This window comes from Nannospalax galili, unplaced genomic scaffold (genome assembly GCF_000622305.1).
Source record: "Nannospalax galili isolate Female #2095 unplaced genomic scaffold, S.galili_v1.0 scaffold1250, whole genome shotgun sequence".
NCBI lineage: Eukaryota > Metazoa > Chordata > Mammalia > Rodentia > Spalacidae > Nannospalax > Nannospalax galili.
Genome location: NW_008328704.1, coordinates 1,732,512 through 1,751,332, shown reverse-complemented (window position 1 = coordinate 1,751,332; position 18,821 = coordinate 1,732,512). Strand labels below are relative to the sequence as shown.

General features: G+C 48.1%; 1 protein-coding gene across 6 annotated transcripts in view; it reads left to right on the top strand.

The window, feature by feature from the left end:
* Window positions 1-18,821, top strand: part of Rnf213 (ring finger protein 213) — a 128,790-nt gene that overhangs the window by 88,538 nt on the left and 21,431 nt on the right. For all 6 annotated transcript variants that reach the window (XM_029561376.1, XM_029561389.1, XM_029561386.1 and 3 more), the window contains 13 exons: window positions 1,110-1,301; window positions 2,791-2,936; window positions 4,751-4,905; window positions 8,024-8,236; window positions 8,493-8,674; window positions 9,234-9,354; window positions 13,737-13,837; window positions 13,946-14,128; window positions 15,748-15,917; window positions 16,003-16,108; window positions 17,261-17,372; window positions 18,003-18,216; window positions 18,423-18,613. In XM_029561376.1, the coding sequence (XP_029417236.1) occupies window positions 1,110-1,301; window positions 2,791-2,936; window positions 4,751-4,905; window positions 8,024-8,236; window positions 8,493-8,674; window positions 9,234-9,354; window positions 13,737-13,837; window positions 13,946-14,128; window positions 15,748-15,917; window positions 16,003-16,108; window positions 17,261-17,372; window positions 18,003-18,216; window positions 18,423-18,613 (2,086 nt within the window). The remainder of the gene's footprint in view (window positions 1-1,109; window positions 1,302-2,790; window positions 2,937-4,750; window positions 4,906-8,023; window positions 8,237-8,492; window positions 8,675-9,233; window positions 9,355-13,736; window positions 13,838-13,945; window positions 14,129-15,747; window positions 15,918-16,002; window positions 16,109-17,260; window positions 17,373-18,002; window positions 18,217-18,422; window positions 18,614-18,821) is intronic.

Here is an 18,821-nt window from a genome sequence, read left to right as displayed (position 1 = left end):
TGAACCACATCCCAGTACCCTCCACTGAACCACATCCCAGTACCACATTCCAGTACCCTCCATTGAACCACATCCCAGTACCCTCCACTGAACCACATCCCAAGCCCTAAGGATGTGTTTGTTTGTTGGTTTGTTTGTTTGTTTGTTGAGACAAGGTCTCCCTGTAGCCCCAGCTGGTCTGAAACTCAATATGTAGACCAGGCTGGCCTTGATCGCACCGAGATCTACCTACCTATGCCTCCTCAGTGCTGGGATTAAAGGCATGCTTCATCATGCCTGGCCTAAAACATGTCATTTTAGCAACAAACTGTAATGTAATTTAGTCAGCTGACCATATCAAACTAAAATACACATGTCTGGAATACAGAAACTTCAAAAGCCAAGTCCCAGGAAACACATATTTAACCTGACCTAGAGAAAGTTCACTTTAGTCTCTGTCTTTGCTATGTTTATCTATAGCTAGACAAAATACTTTTTTTTTTTTGATGAATTTGGTCATTATTTTCATTTATGGAGTCATTGGGAGCTTGTATCCAATCCCTAAAAGATTTTAGGGTTACCTCTTCAGAGGCGGGAATGTTGGAGGGGAGGGAATACGAATGGATTTGATTAAAACACCTTATACTCATGTAAAAAAATGTATATATAGGGGCTGGAGAGATGGCTCAGTGGTTAAGAGCACTGGATGCTCTTGTAGAGGCCCCAGGTTCAATTCCCAGCACCCACAGCCAGCAACTGTCCATAACTCCAGTTCCGGGGGATCCAATGCCCTCTTCTGACCTCTGGGGGCACTGAACAACATGGGTTCACCTACCTACATGTAGGCAATACATTTGTATACAAAAAATAAAAATAATACTTAAATGTATATATAAAATAAATGCTTTTTCACCACTCTGATGAATTAATTCCAGTTACTGGTATAGAATCGGTTCCATTCCAGTTCTCTCTCTGATCTCGGATGCTTCCTTTTGTGAGTCGCCTTTCCCACCCTTGAACACTATGTTGCCTGCCTGCCATATGGGAATCAGCCGCCCGAAAGCTTTGCTGTTACTCAGGAAAGGAATGTGCTTCCTGGCTACAGCGGGTCCCCTCTGTTCCTGCTGCAGGCATACCCTTTGGAAGCGGGTCCAAGGCGTGGTCACTCCATTCCTAGCAAGCATGATATCTTACATCGACAGGGATGGCAATCTAGAGCTACTGGACCAACCCGAGTCACCAGCCTGGGTCCGAGAGCTTTGGATGTTTATCTTCAGTGACATTAAGTTCCTGAACATTCCTCTTGTGATGAATAACACGAGGTGAGTGCAGACCTGCTTTTATGGAGGGGGAGTCATAACAGAGCAGCATCTTTGTCCTCTCTCACAAGCTTTTGATGGACTGTAGGTGGTACCCTTAGCCTGACATTTGCCTCTGCCCAGCTACCCTGGATGATCTCGGGATGACAGCATAGAGGATGCTGACTCAAGTCCTCAGAGGTCTTCGATCACTCTCCACTGTCCCATTTCCCACCTTTGCAAGCGCCTATGACTGTTCACATAGCCAGCTTCAACATCTTGTTGAAAACACAGAGATGCTATGTTTGGGCTTCCCTTGAGGTGTTCCCTGCCCTGTGGCCTGACCTTGTGGGGCTCAGGCTCACAAGGGACTTTGGTTCTAGAATGCAGGCAAAGGAAAACACAAGGGATTCTTATTTTTCCTGTGTATGTGTGTGCATGCCACATGTATGGGGGTGTCTGTGGAGGCCAGAAGAGGGCATTGGGAACTGGAGTTACAGGCAAGTTGTGAGGCACCTGATGTGGGTGCTGGGAACTGAACTTGGGTCCTCTGCAAGAAAAGCAAGCACTCCTAACTGAGCCATCTCTGCAGCCCCAGGAATTTTGAACTACTAGCCTGTGGCTGATATGCCTGAGAAAAGGCCTCATCCTGATGGTCATACTTGAATGTAGATGGGCAGAAGGGGGCAGGAGAGAGAAGAGGGAGCAGAGGACAGGTAGGAGAGGTGAGGGGAGGGCAGGAGAGGCCAGGGACAGGCAGGAGGGGCAGTGTGGGGGCGGGTGTGGACACAGCAGATCTGGTTCGGCCACAGACCGTGGACAGTGTGCTTGTCCCCCCGTCCCACTGCTTCTGTGTGTAGATAAGTTTTGTGAGGCCGACCTCTAGCTCCTTTATAGCAAAAACCCTGACCTGGAAACCCACCTGCAGCCATCCATACAGCCTGCAACTCTGTGTCTTTCTTGTTTAAATTTTTTTACTTTTAAAGGTTACTTAATTATTCTTTTTATACATGTGTTTACATACATGCCCATGTCTGTGGAGGCCAGAGGTCGGCATCAGCCATCTTTCTCAATTGCTTTCCGCCTTATTTTTCAGGACAGGCCTCACTGAATCTAGACTTCACCTGTTTGCCCAGTGAGCTCCAGGGTCTTCTCATCCATACATCCCCTGCACTGGGGTTATAGGCATGTGCCACCACACCTGGCTTGTTTACGTGGGTGCTAGCGATCGAACTCAGGTCCTCATGCTTGCAGAGCAAGCTCTTTATCGGCTGAGCCATTTTCCACCCCCAGTGCCTTTCTTCTTAGCCCTTTTAATGGTAAAATGATACACAAGGCCTTACCCATGCTAGCAGGTGCTCTGTCATTGAGCCATGCCCCAGCCCCAGCCCCTTCTCTCAGAAACGGAGGGCTGGTGTCAGCTGTACGCACTGTGTCTTACTGACATCTCACTGTACGGTGTCTTACTGACATCTCACAAGCTGTACTCTTGTTCTCCGTTGCCTTGCTACAGGTCTAAAACCGAGATGTCCTCCATCCTGGTGCAGAGCCACATGAATCTGTTTAAGAATGCGTGCAATGCTGTCCCGTTCAGCTGGAGAATCAGGGACTTCCTGGAGGAGCTTTGGGTCCAGGCTCAGTATATCACTGACACAGAAGGTGAGGCCCCATAGCAGACTCAAGGCAGTGTAGACGAATCAGCCAGGCTAATCTTGGAGATTTTAGTTTAGGACTTTGTGGAGTAGCCTCAGGTATACTCAGGTATACCATTCCTTCATTCTAAAATTGCTGTAGAGAGGGGCTGGAGGGACGCTCAGCAGTTAGGAGCACTGGATGCTCTTGCAGAGGACCCAGGTTCAGTTCCCAGCGTACACGGCAGTCGTCTATAACTCCAGTTCTAGGGTATCCAATGCCCCCTTCTGACCTCTGCGGGCATTTCATGACACAGATGCACTTACATGCATGCAGGCAATACACTCATACACACAATATAAAAATAATAAAGTATTTTTTAAATTGCTGCAGGGCCCAGAAGATGGCTCAGCAGGTAAAGGCACTTGCCGCCAAGCCTGACAACTTTCAGTCCGTGGGACCCATGTGGTGGAAGAAGAGAACTGACTCCTAAAAGTTATCCTCTGACCACCACATGTGTACCACCCATGCGTACACACAAACATAGATGCAACAATTTTTAAAAACTTTTCTGCTGAAGAGTGAGTTTCACCAAGCACCGGAAGCCTGTAAGAGACATAGCCAGGGGGGCCCGTAAGGCGACGCTAGTAATGCATTGCCTGGGGGCCTGACAGAAATTTCATTTCCATCAGGGAGAGCTTGCTACCTGCTGTAGGAAGGCCACGATGGTGGAACTTTGCCGGCAAATGCTGGCAAGCAGAGCCTACCGTCCTCCTATGCATGCAGCTGTCAGGCCCTCCCCAGTCACACAAGCACCCCTCTCTGCTGTCACACATAAGGGGTGTCGCTACCATCCCTCCAGAAAAAACAATGATAACCTAACTTTTTATATTATACTTTTAGTTTTTACTCTTTAAGTGTGTGCATTTGTGTGTGTACACATGTGCAGGTACCTGTGGTGTCACATCACCTGGAGCTGGAGTTAAAGGTGATTATTAACCACCTGATGTCAGTACTGGGCACTGGCTTAGGGTCTTCTGGAACAGTGGCAAATGTCTTAACTGCTGAACCAGCCATCTCACCAGCCTCCTAACATTGAAATTTTTATTTTTATTTTTATTTTATGTATATCCAATGAAGGCCAGAATAGGGCATCGGATCCCCTGGAACTGGAGTTACAAACAGTTGTTAGCCACTGTGTGTGCTGGAAACCAAACCTGGCTCATCTGCAAGAGCAACCAGTGCACCTAACCGCTGAGCCATCTCTGCAGCCCCTAATATTTTTTAGAAGTTGTTGTTCATACAAGAAATCACCTCTTAAGCTTTCACTTGGCGCGCTGGTCAAAGTACTCCCACATGACATTGCTTTTCTAGGTTGGCATCTGCCACATCTTTAAACAAACATGAAGCCTCTCCTGATGAGAAAGCACCTGTTTTCAAGATGGCAGCCCATCTGCCCCTGCTTCTAGAGGGCAACATGTGGCCAGAGCCATGGGAAGCAGAGCTCTAATCAGCTGGCCTCTGACCCTAAGGGCAGCCCAGCTTCTTGATCCACTAGGAACTCTGACAGATAACCTAGGCGGGAGGTCTCAGATGCTCTCTCCCACTGGGATTAGCATGGCTGTTTGTGACTGACGTTTACCACTGGTTCTTCCCTCTTTATTCTCCTCTTGTGGAGACAGTGGGTGTCCCTTCATTGTACGGTCAGGCATCCAGCTTGTCTGAGTAGTTCAACAGAGCTGCCTCTATCCTGGGTGTAGGGCTGCCTCCCAGAACAGTGAGCTCCTCCCTGAACTCCGGATTTGTCTCACCCACACCACTCTCTGGCCTCCTGTCTGTAGGATTGTCAAAGAAGTTAGTAGAAATCTTCCAGAAGACTCCCCTGGGCAAGTTTCTTGCTCAGCTTCCTGTGGCTCAGCAGCAGGAACTGCTACAGTGCTATATGAAGGACTTCCTGCTCTTGACCTTGAGAGTGTCTTCGAGGGAACAGTTAAAGGTAGGTGTGGAGTCAGGTTAAGTGTGGATCTTGTATAATCAGAACAGAGCATGTCCTCAGCCTCCACACATGGCACTGTCAAATGTCAAACACCCCTTCAGCTATTTGGAACACTCTTAGGACCAAACCTTCTGTTACTTGAAGACACCCTCAGATCTCCTTATGGCTGCCCAGCATAGTGGCACACATCTATAATCCTAGCACTTGGGAGGCAGACAGGAGGAACAGGAGTTCAAGGCCATCTTTGTCTATAGCAAGTTTAAGACCAGCCTAGGCTACATGAGACCATGTCTCAAAGAAATAAAAAATAAAAATGGGGGCTGGAGAGATGGCTCAGCAGGTAAGAACACTGGTTGTTCTTGCAGAAGACCCGGGTTCGAATCCCAGCATCCACATGGCAGCTAACAACTATCCGTAACTCCAGTCCCAGGGGATCCAACAGCCTCTTCCAACCTCTGCGGGCATTGCATGACATGGGTGCACTCACCTACATGCAGGCAATACACACATACACATAAAATAAATTTATAAAATTTATGGGGCTGGAGAGATGTCTCAGTGGCTAAGAGCACTGGCTGCTCTTTCAGAAGACCTGGATTCAAATCCCAGCACCCATATGGTAACTAACAACCTTCCGTAACTCCAGTTCCAGGGAATCTGACACTCTCTTCTGTCCTCTGTGGACACTGAACGAGATGAGTGTACTTACATACATGCAGGTATAACACTCTTACACATAAAACTAAAAAAAAGTTAAAATTAAAAAAATAAGCTGGCGTAGTGTTGCATGCCTTTGATCCCAGTACTCGAGAGGCAGAAGCAGGCAGATCTCTGTGAGTTTGAATCCAGCCTGGTCTACATACAGAGTTCCAGGCTAGTGGGGGCTACAGGGAGACCCTACCTCAAAAAGCCAAAAAAGTCAAGCGTGGTGGTGCCCGCCTTTAATCCCAGCACTCAGGAGGCAGAGGCAGGCGGATCTCTGTGAGTTGGAGGCCAGCCTGGTCTACATAGTGAGTTCCAGGACAGCTGGGGCTACTGGGAGACCCTGTCTCAAAAAGACCAAAAAAACCATAATAATAATCTAAAAGCCAGCTGTTAAGTAAATAATTGCACAGACTTCTAGAACATACTTGTGTAACTTTTTCAGTCTCATTGCTAAGTCAATAAAATGTAACCAGTTCTGAGGTGCAACGGTTACCTATTTATTTGGCAAAACTGATTGGGGTATGATTGTGTAAGGCATTAGGCTTTGACCCTAATTCCTTGCCCTTAGAAAGCTAAAACCGGGTAGCAGAGAGATGGCTCAGAGGTTATGAGTGCTTGCTGCTCTTGCAGAGGACCTGAGTTCAGTTCCCAGCACCCATACCAGGTAGCTCACAATCACCTGTAACTCTAGCTCCTGGAGATCTGCCATCTTTCTCTGACCTCTGCTGGCACCCCCAAGCATTTGTAACATACACACACACAAACACACATAAATAAAAAGAAAGAAGGGGGCTGGAGAGATGGCTCAGCAGTTAAGAGCACTGACTGCTCTTGCAGAGGACCCAGGTTCAATTCCCAGCACCCACATGGCGGCTACGAACCGTCCTTAACTCCAGTTCCAGGGGAATCTGAAGCCCACTTCTGACCTCCGCAGCATTGCACGACACTCACATACATGCAGGCAATACACTTATACACATAAAATAAAAAATAATAAAATATTTTTTTAAAAAAAGAAAAAACTTTTTTTAAGCTTAAAGACAATTTTATTACAGGTGCTTTGCTTTGTGTTTTGTTGTGGTGTGGTTTTGTTTTGTTTTGTGTTTGAAGGAAAACTCTCAGAGCCGGCAAGCTGTAAATCTTAGCAGCTGCCTGGAGGAGGAGAATGGAGGAGAGAAGGAAAAACATCTAGGCCAGTGTGGAGGTCAGACACATGACAGACTAGCAGCCACATGGCTGGGGGGGAGCTTTAGAGAGAGTGTTAAGGAAAGCATGCTTAGAAGAATTCAGAAAAGTGGGCTACGTGGTTGCTGCCCGTAAGCTACTGCCAAAAACTAGCTTTTAAAAAACAAGGTGGAGCTGGAGAGATGGTTCAGTGTTAAGAACACTGGCTGTTCTTGAAAAGGACCAGGTTCAGTTCCCAGCATCCACATAGGGTCTAACAAGTGTCTGAACTCCAGCTCCAGGGGATCTGATGCCTTCTTCTGACCTCCACAGGCATTGCACAACACAGGTGCACTTACACACATGCAAGCAATACATTCATATACATAAATAAAATAAAAATGATAAAATATTTGTAAAAGACAACAGTCCGCCCAGCATGGTGGTATATACCTTTAATCCTAGCACTCAGGAGGCAGAGGCAGGGAGATCCCTGTGAGATCAAGGCCAACCTGGTCTACATAAGGGAGTTCCAGGCCAGCTGGGGCTACAGGGAGACCCTGTCTTAAAAAGGTAAGAGTCAGTGCTGAAAAGGCAGAAGGTGAGGACAGACCACCCAGTGATGGTCATACACACGGAAGGAAGGCGGGGACAGACCACCCAGTGATGGTCATACACACAGCTGTGATCCAAAAGGCATATGGCAGGATGGAGGGAGAGCCCAGCACCATCTGAACTATTTTTTCTGTCCCAAAAGAATTATTAGCCTTAGGGACAAACACAGTAATGTTCCTTTTAGTGTTGTTTGTAATAATGAAGAATTAGAAACAATTTAATTTTTCAAAACAGTAGAGAGCTAGACATGGTGGTGTACGCGGGAATCCCAGCTCACAAGCAATCAAGGAAGAAAGATGTTGAATTCACAGCCAACCTGGGCTACACAAATCAATAAAAAATAAAGGAAGGACAAATTAAAGTGTTAATTTTAAAATGACCATTTGCCAACTATTTAAGACAATGTTTCCAAGTCTCCTAGGGCTGGAGGACTATTTACGCTGTCACACTGAGTGGAGACTTTCGGGAACAGGCATTCTGATTTGGGGATGATCCTGAGGAAAAATGGCATTGATGTGCTCACAGGCCTGACTTTTAATTTTCATTTTTGTTGCTTTTGGATACTTCAGTTTCCCAAGGGGGAGCATGTCTTCATCCTTTAAAAGTATGTACTGAAGGTCTTTTGTGACCCCAGTTTCTGCAGATGGCCCTGTGGTCCTGCCTCAGTGAGTTTCGAGAAGCATCAAGAGTGCTTGAGGAAGGACTCTCCTTGCCCTGGGTGCACCTGGCCTATCAGCACTTCAGGACCCGGCTGCAGAACTTCTCCAGGATCTTGACCATCCATCCCCAGGTTCTGCACAGCCTCACCGAAGCGGCACAGAAGCATGACTTGGTTGGATGTGAGATGGTACGGCCCCTCTTCGGGGAGGCCTGGACCTGGGACTGCCCCAAATAAGGGTTGTTTCAGCCTCCATCCTGCAAGGAGAGGGCTTATGGGGCCACATTCCAAGTGAGAGATTCTTTTCCGGCACGTGTGTAATATGGTGAGAGGGGAGGTTACAAGCTTGGACCTGAAAACACGTGGGCCTAAGGATGCAGTGCCTGTACTGAAAGGCAGGTGGGAATGAGGGCCCTGCTGGGTCATGTGTCTGTTTTCTCCCTAGATACTGGATGCATTTGCAGCAATGGCCTGTGTTGAAATGCTGAAGAGAGACATCCTGAAGCCATCTCCCCAGGCCTGGTTACAGCTGGTGAAGACTCTGTCCATGCCTCTGGAGCTTATCTGTTCCGACGGGTATTTGCAAGACAGTGGGAATATGACCAAAGCTGTCATCCAAGGGGTCAGGTGAGATGTGGGAACCTGCCTCTGTGGCATTCTGCCTGTGCTCACCCCTGGAGCCTGCCAAGCTCTGGCATCTGATCAAGTGAGGTTGGTAGGCTTTTTGGCTGTGGTAAGGGTACTTGCCTCACCCACCTGTCTAACATTTGCTGAGCCTCTCTCAAGGGCTGCCCAGCGTATTAGATTCCAGAGACCTAGGAAGGCAACTGTCCTGGGGGTGGTAGAAGGCAGTCGTTATGATGCCCTTTGAGAACCACTGTGATTGCAGCGGAGTTAGGAAGGACAGCAAGGGCAGGCAGAGCACACAGAGAAGGGACAGGCTGTCCAGGTCAGGGGACAGCTCCTTGCTGTGCTTCATCAATGTGGGTGGAGGTACTGAACTAGAGACAGGTGCTGCCGGTGTGTGTTGGAGAGTGTAGGGCATGTCAGGAGTTCTCTGTCAGGAAGGTGGGTGCTCCTTCCTGTCTGTTGACCTTCTCTTATCCCCTGCCCAGCACCTGCTCTCTCATCCCATGGCTCAGGCTTCTCTTTTGGAGCTCATTGAGTGACACCCCTCTTTTGACAGAGCCCAGTGGAATCGTATTTTCTCTATCGCTCTCTTTGTGGATCACGTTCTCCTGGGGACCGAGAGCCAGGTTCCAGAGCTGACTCAACTGGTGACCAAGTATGTCTTCTTGCTAGACAAGGTGAGTGCTGGGCTTGGTTTGTCCACGTGTGGTCCTGCCTGCCTCCTGGCCATATGGAGGGCAGAAATCTCCCCTGACGGTTCCCTCAGATTGATGTGCTCATGCTCAGTGCTCTGGAAGTTTTGCATGGCCACGCAAAGTATAACGATATCCTTTGTGGGTGGCTGAATTCTCAGTGTTTGGCTGTTGGAGTATTTACTCTCAGATCACTAAGCCAAGGTGCATCATTTAGAGCTAGCCTAAAAATCCGGTGTGTACGTGTGTGTGTGGCATCATTTAGAGCTATAGCCTAAAAATCCGGTGTGTACGTGTGTGTGTGTGTGTGTGTGTGTGAGAGAGAGAGAGAGAGAGAGAGAGAGAGAGAGAGAGAGAGAGACAAAGGAAGCCCCTGGCCAGAATAGCCCAATGGCCCAGCCCTCAGCAGTAAGAAATGCCATCACCACAGTCAGAACGAGAACAGGCGAGAACCAAGGGAACAGGAAACCACCAAGCCTCTGCCCTAAACACCTGTGATAAAGTCAGTGACAGTACAGGCGGGTCGCTGCAGAAAAAGCCACCATCTCTAAACATGCTGTCCCCAACAGCCACCACTCAGCACAATGCAGGCTCTGCCTCCCTGCCCCTCCTCCCCAGATCTTCACATGAGGGCAGCAGTGGGGGAAGGCTATTGGCATCAAAGAAACACAGCTCTGGGCATCCACGCAGCTGCTGCAGTGCCGGTAGGTGCACTAGGAGGTTGGCGAGGAGGCCAGTGCCCATCATCTTGGACATGAGCTGCAAACAGGGCTTGAGCCAGGCAGAAGGTCATTTATCACTTCTGTAACAGGATGGGCTTAAAACAGCTCCTAGACACCAGGGGTGCAAGCCTCCGTCATCTGTAACAGACACCATCTGGTGGGGGTCTTGGAAGGTGGTTTCTGGGATCACAGCCCATGGAACCAAAAAAAAAAAAAAAAAGGTGGGGTACTGGATACAGACACAGCCAGTCTTTTTAGGGCCCGGTGCAGGCCAGGCAACGTTCTATCACTGTGCTGGCTCCCTAGCCTTTGTTTTATTTTGAGACCGTGGCTCATTAAGTTGTACAGGCCTTGAACTTACTCTGTAGCCCAGACAAGCCTTGAACGTGTAATCCTCCTGCCTCGGGCTCTTGAGCAACTGGGATTGCAAGTCTGTGCCACTAGGTCTGCCTAACATACCAGATGCACACAAAGCTGCAGCTCCTTTTGTGGCGTGGTCAGTGGGCATATGCCCAGGTGGATCGCAAGGGTTCTTTATTAAAGCAGAGAAAGGAGAGTGGAATACCGTGCTGTGACTCGGCCACATGAACATCTTTCACCATCCTCCCTCGTTCACACATCCTCTCTACAACATGCCGTGGTTGTTCAGGATTGCTGGACCTCTGGGACTTTCAGGCCGTGTAATCCATTAATGAAGACGTAAGTTATCTGGCCCATGCAACTCCCATAGGGCTGTAGAGGTTCAGAGTAGGGGGAAGATTTGCCACTATAATGACCTCAAAAACTCAATAGGTTTCTGGTTTATTTCCTTCTAATCAGACCTGTGTGACAGACACTGAAGTCAGAGATGTTATCTAGTTCATTTCGAACATGAAGCCTGCCCTGCATGGCCTCATGTTCCTACTACAGGGCAGCCCCTGGGCCATTTGAAACAGGAGTATCACCCTCAATCTGATCTTTGCTGTGGTCAGTTAGACTGCTGTAGGTAGACCCTGTTGTAGGTAGGCCCCTGACCAAGGATTTCACAGTCATGATGCCTCCATCTCCTCCGAGCACTATCAAAGCTACAGAAAATAGCTAACACATGATAGACATTCAGGCTTCCTCAGTTAGCTTTGATACGAAGGAGTACACAGATGACAGATAGGTAGGTGATAGATAGATGATTTCCAGGTAGGACGGTAAAGAGAGATGCCTGTGGCATGTGATCCAAGGTGTTTCACGTGACAGTCTTTCTGGATGTTTTGGTACAGGATATTTGGGCACTGATTTTCTGGTTTGTCATATCCCACAGGCCACTGCCATATTATTTTAAGTTGTGCTAAAATATACATAATGAGGGGCTGGAGAGATGGCTCAGGGGTTAAGAGTACTGACTGCTCTTGGAGAGGACCCAGGTTCAATCCCCAGCACCCACATGGCAGCTACGAACTGTCCTTAACTCCAGTTCCAGGGGAATCCAATGCCCTCTTCTGACCTCTGTGGCATTGCATGACATGGGTGCTCTCATGTACATGCAGGAAATACACTCATACACATAAAATTAAAATAATAAATAAAATATATTTAACAAAAAAATACGTAACATGAAACACATCATGTGAGCAGTTCGGTGACACTAAGCACAGTCACCCTGTGCTCCATCTCTACTTCCATCTCGAACTTTATCATCTTCATAAACCGAGGCTCTGCCTCCATTCACACTCCCTACTCCTCCCTTGGCTCCCTGCAACCTCTCTCCTACATTCTCTTTGTGAACGTGACTTTCATAAGTGCCTCACGTGAGCAGAACTGTACTGTATTTGTCCTTTTTCTCTGGCCCATTCCATGTGCTGCAGCATGTCAGAATTCCTTCCTTTCAATGGTTGATTATAACTGTTCTGTGTGGCTGAAGCCCCTGATCGATACCAGCAGGTACACGGGTGTGAAGGTGCCTGAGTCCCACCTCTTCTGGACATGCTTCATGTCCGTTGATTCTATGTCTACCCTTTTGGCAGCTGCTCTCCTCTTTTCCACGGTGGCTGCACCGTTTTATGTTTCGACCAGCAGCATGTGGGGCTCGGTCGCACCACGTCCTGGCCAGCATGCTTTTTGTCCTTAAGGACAGGCGTCTGAGATGTGGAGTGTGGTGAAGTACTTCACCAGGACTGTGACTAAGAACGCAGAGCGTCACTTCATGTGCATCTTGTGCTTTTGTGTCACCTCAGAAACGTCTAGGTCCTTTGCCCAGAATATAAAAAATACACATTATTTTAAGTTTAGCAACTCAAGGATGGCTCAAAAATTTAAATCTATAAATGTCATTAATTATGCCCTCTTCTGACCTCGCGGCATTGCACAACACAGGTGCACTCACATACATGCAGGCAATACACTCATACACATAATAATTAATAAAATATTTAAAAGATAAAGTAAATGATCATTTCAAAAAGTAGAAAGCATTTAACAAAAGTAATGATTTGGGGGAAAAATAACTCTTAGTAAGTCAGAGCTCTTCTCAGTCTTTAATGCTCTGGAATGCTTAATGTGGAATGCTTAAGGTGAGAACCTCCATAGGAAATGCCCTACCACAGACTTCTGGAAACATTGCCCTTAGGTTCACTGGCTTGTTTTAAGATCTGTATTTCTTACAAATCAGATGCTTCACATCTAAATGTGTGTCCCAGGGACACTGTTGAGTTTTACTGAAGCAGACACATACAACAGTGTTGAGTTCAGGACCATTCAGAGTCCCAGAGCCAGAACATGTGAACATCGTTCGCTGGAAAATGGAGAACAGGTAGCAGTTTGCGTGAAAGAATCAGACCTGCACAGATCAAGGACGAAAGCCACCTGCCTGCCAGAGCCTGCCTGTAGGGCGTGTCAATGGTACACAGCATTAGAACACATAGGACACAGAGGGCATGTTTGCCCACAGGTATGCATATCCTGAGACAAACACGGGAGTTGGATCAGAAGAAGTGCTCAAGTTGCTGCAGCTCTAACTGCAGTGTTTTCTTTCCCTAAACCATGGTTTAAAGCAAAGAGAGACCCAAATGCTAAGATCGCTTTTAAAGGTTGATGGTGCTTTGATGGTGCGTACGTGGCATTATTATTTAAAAGCTGAAATATCTCATAATGGGGCAGGAGGTAGGACCTTAAGAGAGTAGCAGGAAATTCAGAAGTTGGGGATTTTGACATTTAAAGAGCAGCACAGTCAGGGGGAGTGGCTCAGTCGAGGGCCTGTGGACCTGAGTTCAATTCCTGGAACCCACATTTTTTTAAGAAAAGCCGGGGTGACTGGTGCTTGTAAATCCAGCACTGGGGAGGGTGGGGGTGGAGCCTACAGATCCCTGGGGCTCTCCTACTAAGCAAGTGATGACTCATAAAAACAAAAACAAAAAAAAAGTGCTGGGTCTGGTGGCCATACCTTCAATCCCAGCACTAGGATCTCTGTGACTTTGAGGCTAGCCTGGTTGGTCCACATAGTGAGTTCCAGGCCAGCTGGGGCTACAGGGAGACTGTCTCAAAAAGATTTAAAAAAAAAAAAAAAAAAAAAGATTTAAAGTGTAGGGACATCCAAAGCCAATTAACCATCCAAAGGGCGTCTGCCCTACAGATGCCTCGATGCTCACAGCTGTGCCCACTGCCTTTCTCCCCCAGTGCCTTGAGGAGGACCCTGACATCAAGACCTTCAGGCCTTTTAAGGCTGTAATGACCACTCTGTGTGAATGCAAGGACAAAGCCAGCAAGACCTTGACCAGGTGAGCAGTGTGGTAAACACCGAGAGAGACTTCTGCCTTGATGGTGGGGCACCTGCTCTTTGTAGCCAGCTTTTCTGCTCTGGAAACAACCACCTCCTTGGCTTCTAGGTTTGGTGTTCAGCCGTGCCCCATCTGCCTGGGAGATGCCTGGGATCCTGTCTGTCTGCCCTGTGAGCATGTGTTCTGTCTGCCTTGCATCAAAGCCTGGCTCATCCCAGGACAAATGATGTGCCCCTACTGCTTAACAGACGTGTCAGACACGTTCTCACCAACTGTTTCCCAGGAACACAGGTAAAACACCTTTCCTCTTAAGAAAACTTCCTCTTTCTCCGTTTTTTTTCAAATGTAATCTTCTGAGATACCACTTTTAATTAGCCTTCCCTGGGTGTACAGGCTGACTTCAGAGAGCTTTCATGAGAGATCCCAGAAGGGCATCTTTCTAGAATCTGCCTCAAAATCCTTCACTCCCCAAGTAAACAGGTCAAATGTAGAGACAGCATGTTTTGGGGGAAGGGTTGGAGTGGTACTGGGGATGGCACTTGGACTCATGCAGGCTTGGCAGGTGCCTTACCAGTGAACCACACTCCTACCCATCATGTCCTTTCTGTGTGTTGTGTGTAAGTGCGTGCATGGGGGGAACAAGGTGTTGGGGCCAGAGGCCAACACCAGATGTCTTCCTTCGCAGCTCTGCACCTTATCTTTTGAGACAGGGTGTTTCACTGAAACTTGGAGCTCATCCATTAGCTAGGCTGACTGGCCAATGAGCTAGCCCTAAGGCTCCTCGTGTCTCCCACCCACATCCTGAGTGTTGAGGTTACAATCCTATGGCACACACTTTACCAGCGGAATGGTGTCCACGGCCCTCATCTGCTTTAATGTGTGAATGCCGCCTCATTCTCCAACGGGAGGATGAAAACAGCTCTGGCCCAGCTTTCAGGAGGTGAAGGAGCACAGCCTTGGCTCTGTGGGCCCCACCAGCCCAGACCCTGCTAGTGGCCACTTCCCCATGGACATCTAAGGGTCCAAACAATGACAGACAGACAGACAGTGTTGTAGTGCTGGAGACAGTGTTGTAGTGCTGGAGATGTAGACAGTGTTCAGGACATCTAAGGGTCCAAACAATGACAGACAGACAGACAGTGTTGTAGTGCTTGCTGGAGATGAGTTCTGATCAACGTAAGGAGCTCAATACATCTGCTGATTCAAAACTAAAAACACTTTTTTAAAAAATGCTACCCGGATGTGGTAGTGCACACTTTTAATTCCAGCGATTGGGGCTAGGAGGCTGAGTTGAAGGCCAAGCCTAGGCTACATAGCAGGACCTTGTCTCAAAAAAGAAAACAGAGCAGGGCGTGGTGGTGCATGCCTTTAATCCCAGCAAAGAGAAAAAGAAAGAAAATGGGAGGCTGAAGAGATGGCTCAGCAGTGATGACAACTGCTCTTGCAGAGAACCTTGCAGCGATTGGTTCCCAGCACCCACATCAGGTGACGTACAACTGACTAACTCCAGCCCCAAAGGATCCAGTGTCCTCTTTGGCTTCCACACTCATTGCACTCATGTGTACGTGCTCCACCTCCTACACACATAATTAAAATAAATCTTTTTCTAAAAAATTTTTTTTTTTTTGGTCTTTTTGAGACAGGGTCTCCCTGTGGCCCCAGCTGTCCTGGAACTCACTATGTAAACCAGGCTGGCCTTGAACTCACAGAGATCCGCCTGCCTCTGCCTCCTGAGTGCTGGGATTAAAGGCATGCGCCACCACGCCTGGCTAAAAATAAATTTTTTTAAAAAGCAAAAACAAACAAAAAACATAAAAACCAAAATGCTATCCAAATCTCACCTCACTCTGCGTGGAGGGATGTGGAATACTCTCTACAGGTCTTTTGACAGTTTTTCTACCCTTCCTAAGAAAAGTTATTGAGAAGCACGCCCAGTTCCGGCAGATGTGCAACAGCTTCTTCGTGGACCTGGTGTCCACCATGTGCTTCAAAGATAACACCCCTCCTCAGAAGGCAGTAATCCACAGCCTGCTGTCCTTACTCTTCGTACAAAAGGAGCTGCTGAGAGATACTTTCCAGAGTGAGTTGCCGTCTTCCTGTAAACCTAAAGGCCATGCTTCAGCTTGGTCTGTATGGTGTGAGCTACAGCCTCTTTCTCTCTCTAGCTGCAGAACACCGTGAACACACAAAATCTCTGTCTCCATTTGATGATGTCATCGACAAGACTCCTATCATCCGCTCTGTGGTGTTGAAGCTGCTTTTGAAGTACAGGTTGGCACGGCCACCCGGAGGCTGCTCTTCCTTGTTTCTCTGTGGCTCTCCATCTTGGCTGCCCCGTGGCTGGGAGCTCACCATGCTTTGGCGAACCTGGTGCTGTGAGAGGAAGCTTGGTTTGCTTGAGGGTTGTGTGTGGTCCTGTGGTCCAGAGGCAAGTGTGTACTTAGCAAGAAGAGAGTACCAGGAAGGGGCCATGGTGTCATGTTGTAGGTGTAGGCTCTGGTTCTGGCCCCAGCTCACTGTTGCCCAGTCTTGTGACATGCTGGGAAGTGACTCACTGTCCTTCACCTTCTGCATGCCGGGTGTCCTACAGAACATGAGCTCTGTGTATGTTTCCTTGGTAGAAGGGAGTGGATTATGCCCCCAGAGAGTGTAGCAGATGTGCTGATCCATAGCTGCAGCTCTCCAGGTGCCTGTGTGGTCCTAGGTCCAAACTTCTTACAGAGTCCTATCAAGGCAGGACGGGCCTTTTTAATGCTTGCAGTGGCATCCCTGGATGTGAGTGGCACACTGGAATTGTCATGACAAAACAAGCAGTGATAGTCCTAGTTCTCTTCACTGCTCACAGAGCTGCTGAAATGTGCCACTTACTAGCTTTACTGAGTCTTGACCTTATGATAGGACTTCCTAGCATTCTGTGGGAACAGGAAGTGCTCATAGAACACCAGCTGCAGCAAAGAGCAGTTACCTCCCAGTGTCCCATGCTGTGGTCCTGATTTGGGAACCAGCTGCTTTCTTTTCATGTCTGGAAGAGTGACTGCAAGGGTACAGAGCTGGTGGGCACTTTCCTGAGGACAAAGTGATCCTGTCACACCCAAACACTATGGGCACTTCCTGCCAACAATACCACCACAAGCTAACCAGCTTCATAGAACTTAAAATACTTTTAGAGGAGATCCATGGCAATGTAGGTAGGGTATTTTTTCCCAATGCATTCTAGAATAAAAATGTACTGACACTATAAGGGTTTTCCAAATGACTAATACTTGATATCACAAAATCCTGTGTGTTAAAAAAGGATCCAGGTGCTAGGGGTGTGCTTTGGTGGTAGAGCGCTTGCCTGACATGTGCAGACCCTGGATTAGACCCAGCCCGGGGGGGGGGGGACCATTTAAACTGACTGGAATAATATTTCCTTTTCAATAGCTTCCACGAAGTAAAAGGTTACATTCAGGATTACTTGTCCCAGTTAGAGAACAAAGCATTCTTAGCTGAAGATAAAACAGAACTCTACCTGCTCTTCATCAACTGCCTGGAGGTGAGCTGGCTGTCAGGTCCCTGCATTTCTTTTAAAACTCTGAACCATGTGGTTCATGCAATGAAAAAGTGTTTATGAAAATCAACAGGATGTCTTTAGTCAGTACAATAAAGAAATGCTCAGTTGCAGGTAGAAAAAAAAGTTTCCAAAGCCATGTGTCTGCCTTCTGCAGTTGCAAATATAGTCATGAGCCACGTGATGGTATTTGGGTACCACTCGTTCATTGTCTATCCTGTGAGGTGAGACCACTTAGTGATTTGCACATCTGAGTTCCCCAGGGATGGATTTCTCTGAAGGTACCCCTATTCAGCAATGCCTGTGTAGCCACTTTTTGCAGAAAACAAGCCACGGCCTGGACTATCCCAGGGAGTCAGCAGTCATCGTCAGCTTGCTACTGCGAACACTTTTGTCATATTAAGTATACATTTTTATCCTCACAATTTTTTCCTGCCTTCTTGCCATTACATAGAAAGGGATGCTACATTTCCAAGATTCAAAAACAATTCACATGGAAATCCCTGATGACACTGTTTTTCCTTCGGCGCTCGCAGCTCGCTGTGGTAATTTTAGGAGGCAGGGGACTTGCTTGTGCAGACTGACACCCTGGTCTTTCTGCCCTGTGTTCCTCAGGACTCAGTGCATGAGAAGAGAAGTTCTGGCTGCAGAAGTAACGAGCAGAGCCGCCTGAGAGAGGAAGGCTGTTTCCTCAGGACCTGTTCCCCCGGAAGCCAAGGCCAGGAGCCTGCCACCGCTGCCTCGGTGGACTACCTACAAGAGGTGGCCAGAGTCCGCCTGTGCCTTGACTGGGCAGCTGACTTCCTCTCAGAGCTTCAGGAGGGTTCAGGTAGGTTTTCCTCCACAGAGACCCTCTAATGCAGCAGTTTAGGAACCATAGGAAACATGTTCTCAGGATAGCTGGCTTCTGCATGAACCCTTCCCTCTGTGAGTGTGTCCTACTGAGTTCCCAAACAGCAGGCTCAGGACTTCTGACAGGTTTTGTGTCCAGCAAATGTCCTGTGACCAGTACTCACCTGTTCCCAAAATTCACAGAGCTGGCTGAGGATAAGCAGTGCTTCCTGAAGCACGTTGAGCAGTTCTGCAACCGCGTCAAAAACGACTGGCACCGAGTGTACCTAGTGAGGACGCTTTCGAGCCAGCGTGGGATGGAATTTGTGCAGAACTTCTCTCGGCCCGGCCATCCATGCCAGTGGGTGTTTCCCAGGGATGTCATCGCACAGCAGGTGAGAAGCAGGGTCCTGGGTACCAAGGGTGTGCTGTCGGGACCCTTCTGCTTGCAGCACGCCCAGCTTGACTTGGGCTGTGGCTCAGTGCAATGCCTATCTGCACCCTCCCCTGTCCAGTTGGGAAATGGGCCTTTGCCTCTGCTTCAGTATGGGGTAAGCCACCTGCCACAGGGCAGGGGTTGGTGTGTGTGCACACCCCGTATGC